Here is a 15,387-nt window from a genome sequence, read left to right on the forward strand (position 1 = left end):
TTCTTGCATTTTCTTACTACAACAGGTGGATTTTGCTTCCCTTGGACAGCTCACTGGCATATTCATGTGTGTTGTCATATTGATGTGACATACTAGTCATGCATTTCATATTAATCCTGATTTTAGCCTAATGTCCACTCATGATAAGCTGTCTGATACAGTGAGCACCCCAATGATGCTAATCTTTCTCTTTTCACCACATTAGGTTTGACGTACACACAGAGCCACTGGATTGCGACCTTTGACCTCCATGCCTTGTTGGCTGACAAACAGATCCAGTCAGCAGAGCTGAGAATCAGGCTTCCTCGGACACTGAGTGCTTCCAACATCACTGTGGAGGTCTATCACCAGCACGGCCAGGCGTGCAATACGCACAAGAGCTGCCAGGAACAGCAGCTGGTGGGACTGCTCAGTGAATCATCACTGGTCACTTCATCACAGAGCTGGAAAGTGTTCAACGTGACAAGTCCTCTCTTGAGCTGGCTCCGACAAAAATCTTCAGCGAGAATTCGACACAAACGAGTGTCAAAAAGAAGCAAAGTGTTAAAGACAAAGAGAAGCTTGTCACTTCCTGATCAGCCTGTCTATGTGGCGAGCCCGAGGACAGAGCAGGACGTGAGCGACCAGGCCTTGTTGATCGTCTTCTCACACACAGGCTCTGATGAAAACTCAAAGGCCAAAGCAAGCTTACTCCATACAGCTGAACAATCCAAGTTCTTGTCCCCTGCTGAAATCAAAAAGGCCCGATGGCCAAAGAGACGCAGGAGCAAACGGGGCCAGAGAGAACAAACAGTAAAAAGTCTGCAGGTGTCCAACACTGGGAGTGAAAAATCTCTCTGTCGGAGAGTCGACCTGCATATAGACTTTAACCAAATTGGCTGGGGGTCCTGGATCATCTTTCCTAAAAGATATAACGCCTACCGCTGCGAGGGTTCCTGCCCTGGTCCCCTGGGAGAAGACTTAAATCCAACAAATCATGCTTACATGCAGGTGAGTGGTGCAGTATCTATCTATCAGTCAATAGGCAGATAATTAACAACCAAGTATTTTTATAATCAGTTAAGTCATTATTATAATATAATATACTTTAGTCATTTTCAAGCAGAAATGCCAACATTTTCTGGTTGTAACTTCTCACAACTGAGAATTTGATGCTTTTCTGTGTCATACCTGATAGCAAACTGAATAATTTAATATATAATAATTTAATATAATAATTTAATTGTTTTGACTGTTGATCAAATAAAACAACCAATTTGAATTAATCAACTTAGGCAAATTAAAATAGACATTTTATACATATATTTTACAAACAAAACAATTGATCGAAACAAAAATAATCAGCAGACATTTATTGACATTGGAAATAATGGTTAGTTGCCGCCCTATAAGAGATTTAAACAATGATAGCTGCTCCCACAAAACATGCAAAGCATTTGTCTGTCTTATCTTTATAAACCCTAATGTAGAATTTTCAGACTGGAATCATCTATCTAAATCCTCTGTTTTGTTTCTTTATTTTCCAGAGTTTACTGAAGCATTACCACCCTGACAAAGTGGGATCTCCCTGCTGCGCCCCAACCAAAATGAGCCCATTAAGCATGCTGTACTATGAGAATGGAGAAATGCTCCTTCGACATCACGAAGACATGATTGTGGAAGAATGTGGCTGCCAGTGACAGGTACAACCACCTCCAACCATGACTTGTGTTGCTCAGCGGAGCAAATATGCATGTGCAGAAGCAACCAATTTCTGAAAAACAAAAGAAAACACTTAACCAGAAGGAAAAAGCTCTTTGTTATTTGTCACTGTGCACTGTGAGATTGTAGCTGATCGATGTGCAGAGATTAATTTGGGATGCGAGCTCTGGTTTGTAAGGAGAACATTGTTATTTTAAGATGTGCTGAGATACAAACTCAACAACAGCATCCGGTCTACCAGCTGCGTGCAGTGGTCACAATCTAATGTACAACTTTATTCCCCATATCAATTTCATCAATGTAAACATGAAATGGCAATGTTGTTGAATATTCCAGCACTGTTTTTATTGTACACTAAAACAGTGAGTGACTGTGAATTCATGTATTTATTGTAAATATTAAAATAAATTGTATTTATGTACATTTTGCACATGGGTTAAGCATTTTGTTATGCTTTATAACGTGTCCTGTTTAAGCATAGGAACATTATATAGGCCTTATGGTTGTTCTCTACTTTATACAACTTCCCCTGTGTAATTACAAGAGTACTATCCAAGGTTATTTTCATTACTGGGGCTGGGTATCAAACAAATATTTTCATACAAATCCAAATATGTCCGTAACAGCAAGTATGGAAAACTGTCAAGTAGTCTACCAAAAGCTGGAATCGATTGCCTTGTGCGATCTATAATCATGTTTACTTATCGTCTGATCACATTTTTCCTTGTTTCAATCACTATATTGCCATGTTATTTAAAGTAGGCAGTTCTTGTTTGGCTGCTTGTTTTTATACAACATTTCATGTTAACTTGCTTCATTTCTTAAATGAAGAAAGGGGTTTTGTTGAAAAATATAGCCATATTTCTTAAAGTAGCCTACGATATGACATGTACGATACCCAAATAGCACAGCTTTTGCAAAGCTGCCTGGTTTGGTTTATGCTGTTACATACTTGCAAACATATCCACAAAACACAACACATGTCATCAATCAGTCCACTGGCAAATTTACCTGGAACTACTGTGTGTGATACAAACTAACTGACACACCAAAACAGGTGGACTTTTCTGGTTTTAGTGTTTCATCCATGGTGAGTCATAGCCAAATACACCCTCACAATAAGAATACAGCACTGAATAGTACAGGGATATCCAGTAAATACTGTAAAGTAGCAGTTAGTTGTAACAATGGCAAACTAAGTTCTATTATTCTGAAGCCAGAGAGCTCATTGTATTGAAATCCTTTGAAAATACACTGACTAACCAGGAATTTGCCAGAGACATGGTCATGGCAGTGGTGAAAATGGGAATAAGTTAGTTGACGAGGACTCAGAGGTAAGACAACATTTAACTTCCTAGTCTGGAGCAAAAAAAGTAAGTCCTTATATTTTTGTATCTTTTAATAGGCAAATCAATGCAAAATGCAAAATATTCCAATTTTTAAAAAAAAGGAATTCAAATTTATGACACTTTTTAATATGGTGACCAAATTACCATGCCGTCACGCAATTCACCGACTGAAAAGTATTACTTTAAGTATTATCTACGTAATAAGTTAAGTTATTGGGGTTTTTTTTACTGCCTAAGTTATTCTGTTACTTAAATTCAGGGCTCTGCTTAAATTGACCTCGTCTGCAACTTGAACGCGCAGGACTGATACTTGTGAATTGGTTGTTAAACTATTTCCTAATTTGCTAGTAGCCTAGCATGCGTTTTACAAAAGTGTGTTTAACGTTAATATATGAGGCGCTGCTAATGGGTCTGACTTTTCTAATGAATATCTCAACATTCAGCTGCCCTCTCTGGGGGCTAAAAATACACACTCACCAAATGTGACTGTGGTTGAGCTGCTGAAAGCTAACGTTAGCTGGCTAGCTAACTCAGCTGTCAGGCTTTGTAACCTTAGCTTCTAACGTTAGTCTGGGTAAGTGGCTTCTTGGTGTTGTTTTAATGAAACGGTAATGAAATAATGGCTATCTTTAGCTCAGCAGGCGGAGTTTATATTAGTGTAGGGCTGGGGTAGACATAAAGCTTATTTAATAATGATACTGACCCTTATAAGGGAAGGAAATGTGTTATTCCATCGATATTCTGGGTGCAGTAAATTACCCACGCTTACGTTGGTTTTAACGTTAACTCAAGTTAATTAGAAGTTACTAAGATTAATAAAATGTTCAGGAACTGGCTCATTACTCATGTTTGCGAGGCTTAGTGCCTTCATTGCGTTTGTATAACGTTTGCGTTGACTGGCAGATTCAGATTTTTCATTCAATTTCAGCAAATTAACCCGTATTATTACAGACAGACTTGATCGAAGTTACTCAGATCTTCTACTGAAGTAAAAGTAGCAATACCACAGTGTAAAAATACTCTGTTACAAGCAAAAGTCCTGCATTTAAACTCTTACCGGAATAGAAAAGTATTAGCATCAAAATATACTTAAACTAACAAAAGTCCTCATTATACAAAATGGCCCATTGATAATCTATATTACACTGGATTATAATTAGTGATCTTTATCACTTTAATGTTGCAAGTGGTAAAGGTGAAGTTAACTACTTTACATACCTACTGCTTGGTAGCTTAATCGATAATAATAAATCATAATGTATTAGTTGATTTATATATTGTATTAATAATTTGAATCTGTAAATTAACTAGTAACTTATGTTATCAAATAAATGTAGTGGAGTAAAGAGTACAATATTGGTAGGTACAGGCACTGATTACAGAGTGCCGATATGTATGCTTCAACTGATCTGAAAGCATACAAATCCTCAACATATCTCCAGTTAGTAGGTATTCTTCAAAATTAGTACTTTTTGTACATTTGAAAACCTTTGCTTGTAATGCAGTATTTTCAAATGATTTAAGTTAAACATTTAACTTATTTTTGTTGCATTGCTACTTACATAAGTCAATGATGTCAGTACCTCTGTGTCAATTTATAGAAACTATTTGGTAGAAACTCTAGGAAGAGCTACGGCAGAAAAATGGCGGAGGCAGTCGCAAATGTGGCCCGGAGGATTAATGTAACCGTCGAGGATGGGAAAGACAGTTTGGGTAAGACTCCCTTCACACATCTTTCACTCTGTCTCTCCCTCGCGCTTTCTGTAGTTTCTCAGGATACATCAGATTGTGGTTAATGCTATTTCAGATTTCACCAGCAGGTGGTGACAGGCTTACATTGGTTAGCTCAACTAACAATAACTTTAAATCCCAAAGTGTTTGTTAATCATGGGTATTCAGCATCCTCCACCTGTTTTGTTAATGCTTCATAGACTCATAATCATTCTTCTTCTTTTCCGCAGACCTGTCAAACTGCAAGCTCATTTCTTTCCCAGACGGTGTGTTCAAGGTTCTGAGGAGTGTCTCAGAAAACATCCGCATTATCACATTGGCTGACAATGAGATGAAGGCCATATCCAGCAAGTTCTTTTCTACCTTCACTCAGCTGAGAGGTAGTGGATAATACACTGCAGCTATTTGATGCATGGACTAAATCTTCAAGAAAAGATTGTGTTGGATGATGTTGATCTTGCATGCTGTTTACCTCATACAAATGTTGACGTCATGCCGTGATGAAAGAACAGACAAGGGACCCTTCGATTTACTTGTGTCTTGAAATACCTTCCAGAACTGGACCTGCAAGGCAATGTTCTCACCAAACTGCCTGACGCTGTGGGAGAAATGGAGCATTTGACCAGCATCAATCTGGCTAATAACGGCTTCTCCATCTTCCCTGATAAGCTTATTGAAATAGCCACACTGGAGAGGATTAACCTGGAGGGAAATCGCATCACCGGTAATAACAATATATTTGTGTATGTGTGAAAAAAGGGGTTGTATCTTCTTATATGGCTTGGTTTGAGCTTATGTTTACACTGTTTTTTAATCTTGTCCCACAGAAATACCAGTGGAGAAGTTGTCTCACATGCCAGCACTGAAGTGGCTAAACTTGAAGTCAAACCCATTGGACTCAAACACTCAGTCTGCTCTGCAGTCTCTCCACAGTTTTGACATTTTATCCTAAAACACCTACAGACTGCATGCTGGTGTGCCTTTTAATTATTTCAGTTGGATGCTTCCATGTGCCTGAGAGATGAAAAAACACAATACTTGAAGATACTGAACTGAAGACATCACAACGGGTTTACAAGAGACAAGAAAACAGACTGAGTGTGTAAAGATGGCGTCCTTGATTGAGTTTTTCAGTCCTGCTGGCGACCACACCCTGCGGCCTCTTTGTCCTCCTTGTATGAACTACAGAGAGCTCAAGTTGATGGTTGGAAATGAAATCAATTCATCTTTATACCTCATTTGTCATGTTTTTGTGTCAAATGAGACAATGGCTTATTTATTACTTTTGATAGTATAAACAAGTTTTTTCAATTAAAGATACACTGGAAACTATGTAGTCTTGTGTGATAAATTTTCACTGGGTGACAGATTGATTGCAGAGATTATTTTTACTATTTTTTGTTAGTTTACAGAAATGTTCCCTTAAGTAAGATTTCATTTAGAACTGCTACTAATATTTCTTTTCATTACATTACCTTGACACTGTGTGTAGACTTACGCCTAAAATAATGGTTTAACAGACTATTAAAACAGAAGGACTATAGTTTAAATTATAGTTCACTTTTGGGTTCCTGCACAGGGATCTATGTCGGCCTCACTCTCATAACAGGCAACAAAATCCATTGGACAGACAAGCAAAATGTTCTGAAACTATATGGTCACCAGTTGCAAGAGACTTAATTTAGAAGGTGACAGAGAAAGTACAGATAGCAGCATGAGCACTTATAAAGCTCTTAAATCCTCCGTCTATAATAGAGGCTGCAGATGACGGAGACTGTCCCACAGTACAGTAATTCAAAGTACTTTGCTCAGGCTTTTCAAGAATTCTTTAAATAGCAACGCTGGTGAGTCCAGTTCACTTAAGCTGATGTTTGGGCTCACTGGTTGAGCCTTTGTGGCTCATAACAAGACAGAAGAGGGAGGTAGCATTAGGATATGTAAAGCATGAGTAATGACAAGCTCTTTTTTTTTTTTTTTTTTTAATCCCTTTTCTATGTGAAATATGTTTTAAAATGCCTGTTAGGTAGCATGCCAAACTCCTGGCCTACAAGTCAGACAAAGAAGAATGTATTCTGGCAAGGAGAGCAAGGTGGCAGGCTTACTATGTCACGTGACTTCTCTGCTGCCCAGGCTGTGACCATCACTGCTTTCGTTATATATACCACAAGAAAACTACATTGTCATCACTGCTAGTGGACATATTAGCTTCTCTATTAGCTACCCTTGTATCATAAATTAAAAGTATTTCAGTTGCAATTATGTGTCTTACTTTGATATAAAAATTTTCATACAAAAAACACACGGCACTTGGTTACAGTATTATTCAGCATGTACCATGGCCATGTACCATAAAATTTCATTCATTACCATCAAAATACAAGTGATGGATTTTAGAGGGAAAGAAAAGATAAGTCACATATTTTTATTCATAATGCTGCTCCTAAAAAATAGGCCCATAAGTATGTTATCAAATAGTTTCAGGGAAACTCGAGAGGCAAGAAGTCACAACATGGGCGCGCCACCTAATCCTGCATTGGTAATTGGTTTACAGCTTACGCCAGTCAGCTCCATCTGTCTTTGTCTGAAAAGAGCTCTCAAGAGCCAGTAGCTTACAAGAGGGAAATAGAAAACAAATCACTTCACACACGATGAAGGTACAAAACATCACATCCATGCCGTAGAACCCATGTGGCAGCCATGGAGAAGTGGTAGTAAGGAAGGATTAGTTGTTGATTACTATTCTGAGCAAAGTCTGCTCCTCTTAGAGGTTTGTTTACACTTGCTAGTTTGAGATGCCACTATTGGATGTGATTAGAATTCAGTAAAGATACAGGAGCCGCCATGGTTCTGTCATCTGGCCTTTACACTCTTCATATACAGCAGCCCTGTTGTCACATGCAGGCAGTTGCCAGCTCTCTAACCCTTGGCTTAAGAAATGCGCATGCCTGCTCCCTCGGTCTCAATGACGGACTGTCAGTCAGGATCTTCTTAGTCCTGAATCAGCGCACAGACCACAGAGGGAGAGTTTGAAACCAACCGCAGACATGAGCTTTACCATTGAGGAGAGGGGCAGGCCGAACACTCAGGAGTACAGGGTGTTTTTCAGTAAGCACAGCTCTTTAAAATTAACTAGTTTGTGAGTAATGTTCCCTCCACTGGTTTGTGCATAGTGTAATAGTTGCTTGATTAACTTGTGTACTGTAATGTACTAACTACTACTAATTGTAGAGCTTCATGACTTCTTCATAGTGTTGGATTGTTATTTTGGCTCTAAAATGCATGATTCCTTTCTATAGGAAACTCTGGGGGCGAATACATCTCTCCATTCCACGACGTACCCATCTACGCAAACGAGGCAGAGGTGAGCATCGCATGTCACAGTTAATACTGCAGATTTTTACGACTTCTTTTAGGAAGTAGAGCTGTATTTGTACAATCTGGAATACAAAAGCTTGCGGCTGGGGCTGTATGTTCATTAAAATACTTTTTCTTGCAAACCAGTTGTTGTACACCAACTATGTTTTGTTTCAAAAGTATGATTATGCACTCCAATTAGTCACATTAAGCAATATTGAGAATATTTTGACTTTAGGAGAGTGACAACGCTAGTGCCAATGCCAATTTGTCTGCAGTAGTGCAGATGTTTTTCCCTGTACCACGTGGAGGGCATGTTCAGTGTGCTACCATTACTCACTTTAGTAATTGTGTCTTTAGTTTAGGCAGAAACTGATACTGTAACACCTGAGTCTTTAAGTTGAAATAAAAGTTGTCAATTGTGTGTCTGTTACAGGTCATATGTGAAAAATTGTTTTGTACAAAAATGTACCGCTACCAAAACTGTATTTCTGATCATCTTGCAGAATATTTTTCACGCTATTGTGGAGGTTCCAAGATGGACAAATGCAAAGATGGAGGTATATATATATATATATATATATATATATGTACTTTTGCAAATGATCAGTTTATTTGTGTATTATGTTAATTCATGTACACTCACACTTCTTAAATCGTGAGCTATGTTTAAGCTCAGAATTTGATACACCTTGATGACAGAATAACACAGACTATACCGTTTTAGCTCATATGTCGTCTGTTTATCAGATTGCCACCAAGGATCCTCTCAATCCACTGAAACAAGATATGAAGAAGGGGAATCTTCGTTATGTAGCGAATGTGTTTCCTCACAAAGGCTATATCTGGAATTATGGAGCTATTCCACAGGCAAGTCCTATTCCTACAACATTCAAACGACAGGAAACCAGACCATGTCTGTGCTCCTTTAAACATGTACTTTCTCTTCTCACAGACGTGGGAAGACCCCAATCACAAGGACAGCGACACAGGATGCTGTGGAGACAACGATCCTATTGATATATGTGACATAGGAAATAAGGTACTGGAACAACTGTAATTAGGGGCTTTGAAAAGACAACTCATTGCAGCTTTTTCAAAAATGAATCTCAATTCTCAGGTGTGCTCTCAAGGAGAAATAATCCAAGTGAAGGTGTTGGGAACTCTGGCTTTGATTGACGAGGGAGAAACAGACTGGAAGGTCATTGTGATCAATACTGAGGACCCTGAAGCCGCCGACTTCAACGGTACGGATAACCTGCAAAGATTTTGTGTTGCTGCCATCAGATAGGTTAGTTAAGTTATTCAGAATTTTAGAGTTCCCCTTTGTTGTTTGTATGTTGCAGATATTGATGATGTAAGACGACTTAAGCCCGGATACCTGGAGGCAACTGTTGATTGGTTCAAAAGATACAAAGTCCCAGATGGGAAACCTGAAAACCAGTTTGCTTTCAACGGAGAGTTCAAGGACAGGGTACAACTTGTATTCACTGTATCTGTGTTGTATTTTGAAAATGTTAAGACATGTTTTTCAACTACTGATATAATAGTTTCGGATCAGTTCTATCAAATTATTGAGCAACCTGTAGCAGCAGAGAGGGGTAGAAGAGCAGCAGAGGGGCCTTTTGCTCTTGACTGGGGATGGGGTTTGAGCAGGAGGAGATACATTAGGCACTTGTGAGCTGGGGGGGAAGGGAAGGACAAACATTTCCTGCATGGAGGAAAGCAGAGGAGTGAGAGGTTCAGAGGAAAGAGAATGTTTGGCAAATTGATCTGGTTTTTGAGGCATCCTGGCTTCGGAGTGAGAGTGAGATGCATATAGAAGTACCGGAGAAGCAGTGGTACCAAGAACTGGCCAGACTTCGTGAACTTTAATGAGCAACGAAAGACTGTTGGAAAGTGTGCTGATCCCTGGAGTGGGTTTGGGTAGCATATGCTAACTTGCTCTTCAACCTGCTCAGTTGCATCTTCCTTGTCCTGGTTGACTCTCTGAAGTCTACTCTCCTGTAACTCTCCAGGAAATGTTGTCTTCCTGCCCCAGCTTTATAGGTGTGGCATTGCCATCTGTCCTCCATTGAACTGGACTACACCAACACACACACACCTACAATTGAACTGAACTGCTATTTTTTCAATTGAATGATCATAGCAGCCTGATTCCCCCTGAGCATGCATTCAATCCCCTCCTCCTCAAGGTAGGGGATTATCTGGAGTGTCTTTCTTTAAAGCATGAATATAAATGCTATACTTTGAACTGGGTTTTGTTGCTTTAATGGAGGTATTGTAAGATTTTGAGTTTTACGTAACATATAGTGGATTATTATTTGAGTTTGAATACAACCAGATTTATTTGGAGTAAGCGAGGGTAGCTTGAAATCTGGGTTATATCCTACTTGGTAAAACTGATCATTTGGATCACACTGGTGCCCAAACTATTTTGGAAATTTAGATAAACCTCCACTACAAACCGAAAAATGAGAACTTATATGAACGTATAAAACTTTTTTAGTGGGAGAATGAGAGATCAAATGCTTGTAGATTGCTTAATCTTTTCTGTGTTGTTCTGCATATCTACTTTATTTTGTCTCTGGTATGTTGATGCTTTCTTGGAGTAAGGAGATGAAGAAAATCTGTCTTTGTTTTCTAGGACTTTGCCATTGAAACAGTCAAGAGCACCCATGAGTTTTGGAAAGCACTGATTTCTAAGAGGACCAATGCTGGCGAGTTAAATTGGTGAGAAAATTCTTTTCAGAATTCAACTCAACATAACATACTTGAGAGAATTATCAAGCATTGACGATAGAACATGTACTGTAGCTGCTCAGTTAATAGACTGTTAAAATACCTTCTTACTGCAGATAAAATGGTGACCTTGTGAATATGTGCCCTTCTAGGTCTTTCTAATGCTTATATTGAAAGAATATTGTTTTAAAGCTGAAATTGTTGCCTTTGTTTCTCTTTCTTGAATTAGCATGAACACCAGTGTCTCAGATAGTCCCTTCTGCTGCTCTGCTGGTGATGCAGAGGCTGTGGTTAAGGCTGTAAGTCAGTTTTATTTTCAATTTCATGTTAGCGGCTTAGTCTCCTCAATGAGACTACAGATGATACACAAAACAGCGTGCACTATAACCTGGTAACACACAAGCGCTCAGGCATAAGGAGATGGTTAGCGAAGTGGCAGAAGACTGAGGAATGGTAAAGGTGGTTTCTTTCAGTTCACACAAACCAGCATTTCATGACATCATGGTCCAGAGTAGAAAACAGACCCCCCCAACATGTACAACATTATTTCTCATGGCATTTAATGAGTCAAAAACATCTAAGCTACACACGAGTCTTTCGCGTGAGTGCATTTGTTAATCAATAATAGCAACATTTGATGATTTCACTAACTCTTACAGGCATGTGCTTTTGGAGCTGAAGATCCAATTCCAAGTTCAGGTGGGTTTTTGTACATGTATTTGTTGTTTTTATCGTAGCTACTCTATAATGTTACACTATGGAAATCACATAGGCTTTTCTTTTTGTTTTTCAGTTGACAAATGGTTCTACTATGAGAAGTAAGAATGCTGGGTTAGAAACCTTCATTCCTTCCTTCACTTCTTTCTTCCTTCATCTGATTCAACACATCAGCGCACAAACTGGATTTGATTGGATTTATATTTTATGTCACATTTCCTTCTCTGTTCACACATGGATGTATGATGCTGTTGCTGTCAAAACTGCTTTTTGTGTGATTGTGACACAATATTACATTTATGCTACTGGATAGTATCCTATAATTTCAGGTTTGACAGAACATTACAATAAACCACACTAAATCCAAGGCTATTATATAATGTATTGATTGTACTGCTGCTGTATATATTGTCATTATCACAGACCTGACCTTACCCACAGCATATAGATCTGAAGTGTATAATGGTTTCCTGATGGAAAAAGCCTGCCTGTAATCTTTGAAACAAGACACACAGCCATTTCTGTACAGTTGTCAAACCAATAATTCATGTGGAAAAAACTAATTGCACTACTGCCTATGGGCAATGCCAATAAATTATTATTATTAAGTTTATTTAAATAGGGACAGATACAAAAACATACATCTGATGTGTGTATCGTAGTGTTTGTAGCTAAAGCTAATTCACGACACTTGTCCCTAGTAGGGCTTTTTGATTAAAAAAAAAATACAGTTTAACAAAACAAACAAAAAAAATGAAGTACAATGGAAGAAAATAAAAAAGGATAAAAAAAATATACAGATTGGGCAACGTGTAAAGACTAAATATGAGAGCAGTATTGTTCCTGAATTAACCACGATTTAGTGTTTTATTTTTGAAGGAGGCTAATGTCGGGATACATTTCAAGTGATTCAAGAGAATTCCATAATTTTGCCGCTTTTACCAAAAAAGAAGCCTGGGCAAATGATGTTCTTCGAAAAGGGATACTACAATTGGCTTTTGACACTGATTGGGTGATGGATCTGGTACTTTGCTGTCTAGTTATTGTTTTGCAAAGTGGTGGTGGAGCAGCATCATTTAAGCATTTGAAGACCAGTTTAACCAGATCCAGGGAGATAAAATTAGCAAAACTTAAAATCTTATATTTACTTTGAATTTGGCAGTGATGATACCTTATTCTCTTCTTGTCCAGAATTTTCAAGGCTCGGTTATAAAGACACTCTGGTTTTGACTGATTACTGATGAGCTTGGGACCATGTGGTTAAGCCATAGGATATGTGTGAGAGGATCATAGAATTTAAAAAAAATAAAAGCACAGTCAAGAGTCAAGCAGTTTCTTATCATCACAAAACAGCTCAAGTTGGCCTTCATGGTTTTACGGATTTTCTTGATATGACTTTTAAATTCAATTGATAGTCTACAATTATTCCGAGATACTTCACTTCAGGTACTTGTTCAATAAGTTCCCCATTAATTTTTATGTTCAAAAGTTGTGTTAGACGTAGTTTGTTTTTTTAATCGAAAAGCAGAGCAAAGAATTTGTTTTTTGGTGTTTAAAGTTAAACAAGATGAGGCCAGCCAAGATGATATTTAAGTTAAGCATTTAGTTTGTCAGCCACAGAAATACAGGTATTACCAGATGCATATACCACTGTGTCATCTGCATACATCTGTAGACCTATATCTGGGCATACTACATCTGGCAAGTCGTTGATGTAGAGACTGAAGAGTACAGGTCCCAAGACCGTGCCCTGGGGAATCCCTGTTTTGATTTTAAGATAAGCGGCTCTCACATTATTAATCACAACACACTGTTAACGGCCTTTTAAATATGATTCGAACCAGGACAATGACTGTTTGGATAAATTAAACTTAGCTAGTTTTGAAATTAAAGTGTTATGATTTACTGTTTCAAATGCCTTTTTTAAATCTAGGAATACTGCACCAACTACATTTCCCTTGTTAAGTGATTGTTTGATATTTTCCATGAACAAACAAGTAGCGGATTCTGTGGAATAGTTGTGCCTGAATCCAAATTGCAGAGGATTCAGATACTGGTTTGTCTCAAGATAGTACATAAGTTGTTCTGAGACAATCTTCTCTAAAACTTTAGACAAAACTGGTAGAAGACTGATAAGTCTGTAATTACAAGACATTTTGTCATCTCCTGATTTATAAATCGGTATTACTAGAGCATTTTTCCACCCGTCTGGGAATTGCCCGGATTTAATGGAAATAATAACAAAATTAGTGAGAGGCTGGACCAGAATACTACTATATTTTTTAAGAAAAGCTGTATCTAAATTAAAAATAGCTTTTGAAAAGGTGGTGTTTAGGTCCTGTATAGCTTTCAGAACAGATGTCTGACCGACCTCCCTAAGCTGAAATTAATTATCTTGATCTTCAGGCAGGTCTACTGTTGTTAAGCCTATATCATTCCAGCATGGAAATCTTGATGCAAGGTTGTTAACAGACTGTATGAAAAAGCTGTTGAATTCATTAGCAACATCAGTGATGATGTGTTCACCTATTTTAAGTTCATATTTGTTTTGGGTGGCTGAAAGGTAATGCAGTCCACTGCTAGAATAAAGCAATTTTGAGAAAATTAACTAATTTATTTTACATAAATACTGGTAGTCCATTTTGGTAGATGAATTTCCAAATAAGCTACCTCACTTTTAATGTTTTTTTTTTTTTTCTTCTCTATACTGGGATAAAGAGAGAACATGCAAATATGATGCAATGTTAGCCTACTTGCATCATGTAGAAAGTATCTAACCATGCAGTATAGTATAAATATGTAAAGAAAAAAGGACATTTAAGTCAAAGGTATGTATTTCAATACTATCTAGTGGAATATTAACCAGACTTCCTGTTCAGCTAAAGCCTTTATAAGAGCTACCTCACATTTATTCCACTGATAACTTTGTTTGATAAAGCTGGTCACATTTCTAGAACATTTTCCAGGAGGGATTATCTCTAATGGAGTTGAACAACACCGGATTCCATACATTGATGGTTCTAAGGACACTCAGTCTAGACAAGCTGGGTCCACTTTCAGCGTACCAAAAATAGGGGTAAAGAGGGGCTGTGCGGCCCCCCAAAGAAATGCCACCCCACACCATTACTGACCCACTGCCAAACCGATCATGCTGGAGGATGTTGCAGGCAGCAGAACGTTCTCCACGGCGTCTCCAGACTCTGTCACATCTGTCACATGTGCTCAGTGTGAACCTGCTTTCATTTGTGAAGAGCACAGGGTGCCAGTGGCGAATTTGCCAATCTTGGTGTTCTCTGGCAAATGCCAAATGTCTTGCACGGTGTTGGGCTGTAAGCACAACCCCCACCTGTGGACGTCGGGTCCTCATACCACCCTCATGGAGTCTGTTTCTGACCGTTTGAGCAGACACATGCACATTTGTGGCTCGCTGGAGGTCATTTTGCAGGGCTCTGGCAGTGCCCCTCCTGCTCCTCCTTGCACAAAGGCGGAGGTAGCAGATCCTGCTGCTGGGTTGTTGCCCTCCTACGGCCTCCTCCACGTCTCCTGATGTACTGGCCTGTCTCCTGGTAGCGCCTCCATGCTCTGGACACTATGCTGACAGACACAGCAAACCTTCTTGCCACAACTCGCATTGATGTGCCATCCTGGATGAGCTGCACTACCTGACTTGTGTGGGTTGTAGACTCCGTCTCATGCTACCACTAGAGTGAAAGCACCGCCAGAATTCAAAAGTGACCAAAACATCAGCCAGGAAGCATAGGAACTGAGAAGTGTTCTGTGGTCACCACCTGCA

General features: G+C 38.8%; 3 protein-coding genes across 6 annotated transcripts in view; all 3 read left to right on the top strand.

Moving 5' to 3' along the window:
- Window positions 1-2,031, top strand: part of LOC123983518 (nodal homolog) — a 2,520-nt gene extending 489 nt beyond the window's left edge. The window contains exons 2-3 of the mRNA XM_046069776.1: window positions 206-990; window positions 1,527-2,031. Of these exons, the coding sequence (XP_045925732.1) occupies window positions 206-990; window positions 1,527-1,679 (938 nt within the window). The 3' untranslated portion in view covers window positions 1,680-2,031. The remainder of the gene's footprint in view (window positions 1-205; window positions 991-1,526) is intronic.
- Window positions 2,032-2,913: 882 nt separating this feature from the next.
- On the top strand, window positions 2,914-6,113 carry lrrc20 (leucine rich repeat containing 20). Of its 4 annotated transcripts, none has more exons than XM_046067959.1 (5): window positions 2,914-3,035; window positions 4,652-4,763; window positions 5,012-5,161; window positions 5,338-5,505; window positions 5,609-6,113. In XM_046067959.1, exons 2-5 carry the CDS (start codon window positions 4,694-4,696, stop codon window positions 5,731-5,733), a joined length of 513 nt encoding a protein of 170 aa, XP_045923915.1. In that variant the 5' UTR covers window positions 2,914-3,035; window positions 4,652-4,693; the 3' UTR covers window positions 5,734-6,113. The 4 variants fall into 4 exon arrangements, with proteins under 4 accessions (XP_045923915.1, XP_045923916.1, XP_045923917.1 ...); XM_046067960.1 differs by lacking the exon at window positions 2,914-3,035 and adding an exon at window positions 3,199-3,224; XM_046067961.1 differs by lacking the exon at window positions 2,914-3,035 and adding an exon at window positions 3,342-3,624 and having other exon boundaries at window positions 4,631-4,763.
- Window positions 6,114-7,825: 1,712 nt separating this feature from the next.
- Window positions 7,826-11,815, top strand: ppa1a (inorganic pyrophosphatase 1a). The gene is made up of 11 exons (XM_046068980.1): window positions 7,826-7,886; window positions 8,078-8,136; window positions 8,642-8,695; window positions 8,886-9,005; window positions 9,091-9,177; window positions 9,256-9,382; window positions 9,482-9,609; window positions 10,783-10,868; window positions 11,107-11,176; window positions 11,537-11,576; window positions 11,671-11,815. Exons 1-11 carry the CDS (start codon window positions 7,826-7,828, stop codon window positions 11,697-11,699), a joined length of 861 nt encoding a protein of 286 aa, XP_045924936.1. The 3' UTR covers window positions 11,700-11,815.
- Window positions 11,816-15,387: the final 3,572 nt, after the last annotated feature.

Source organism: Micropterus dolomieu, linkage group LG14 (assembly GCF_021292245.1).
Source record: "Micropterus dolomieu isolate WLL.071019.BEF.003 ecotype Adirondacks linkage group LG14, ASM2129224v1, whole genome shotgun sequence".
Lineage (NCBI taxonomy): Eukaryota > Metazoa > Chordata > Actinopteri > Centrarchiformes > Centrarchidae > Micropterus > Micropterus dolomieu.

Bases quoted from the DNA above. Each gene is read 5' to 3' on its own strand.
- lrrc20 (XM_046067959.1), top strand. From the start codon at position 4,694: ATGGCGGAGGCAGTCGCAAATGTGGCCCGGAGGATTAATGTAACCGTC. The intron at 5,162-5,337 runs GTAGTGGATAAT...AATACCTTCCAG, and splicing joins TACCTTCACTCAGCTGAGAG to AACTGGACCTGCAAGGCAAT. The intron at 5,506-5,608 runs GTAATAACAATA...CTTGTCCCACAG, and splicing joins GGAGGGAAATCGCATCACCG to AAATACCAGTGGAGAAGTTG.
- ppa1a (XM_046068980.1), top strand. From the start codon at position 7,826: ATGAGCTTTACCATTGAGGAGAGGGGCAGGCCGAACACTCAGGAGTAC. The intron at 9,178-9,255 runs GTACTGGAACAA...CTCAATTCTCAG, and splicing joins TATGTGACATAGGAAATAAG to GTGTGCTCTCAAGGAGAAAT. The intron at 11,177-11,536 runs GTAAGTCAGTTT...TAACTCTTACAG, and splicing joins CAGAGGCTGTGGTTAAGGCT to GCATGTGCTTTTGGAGCTGA.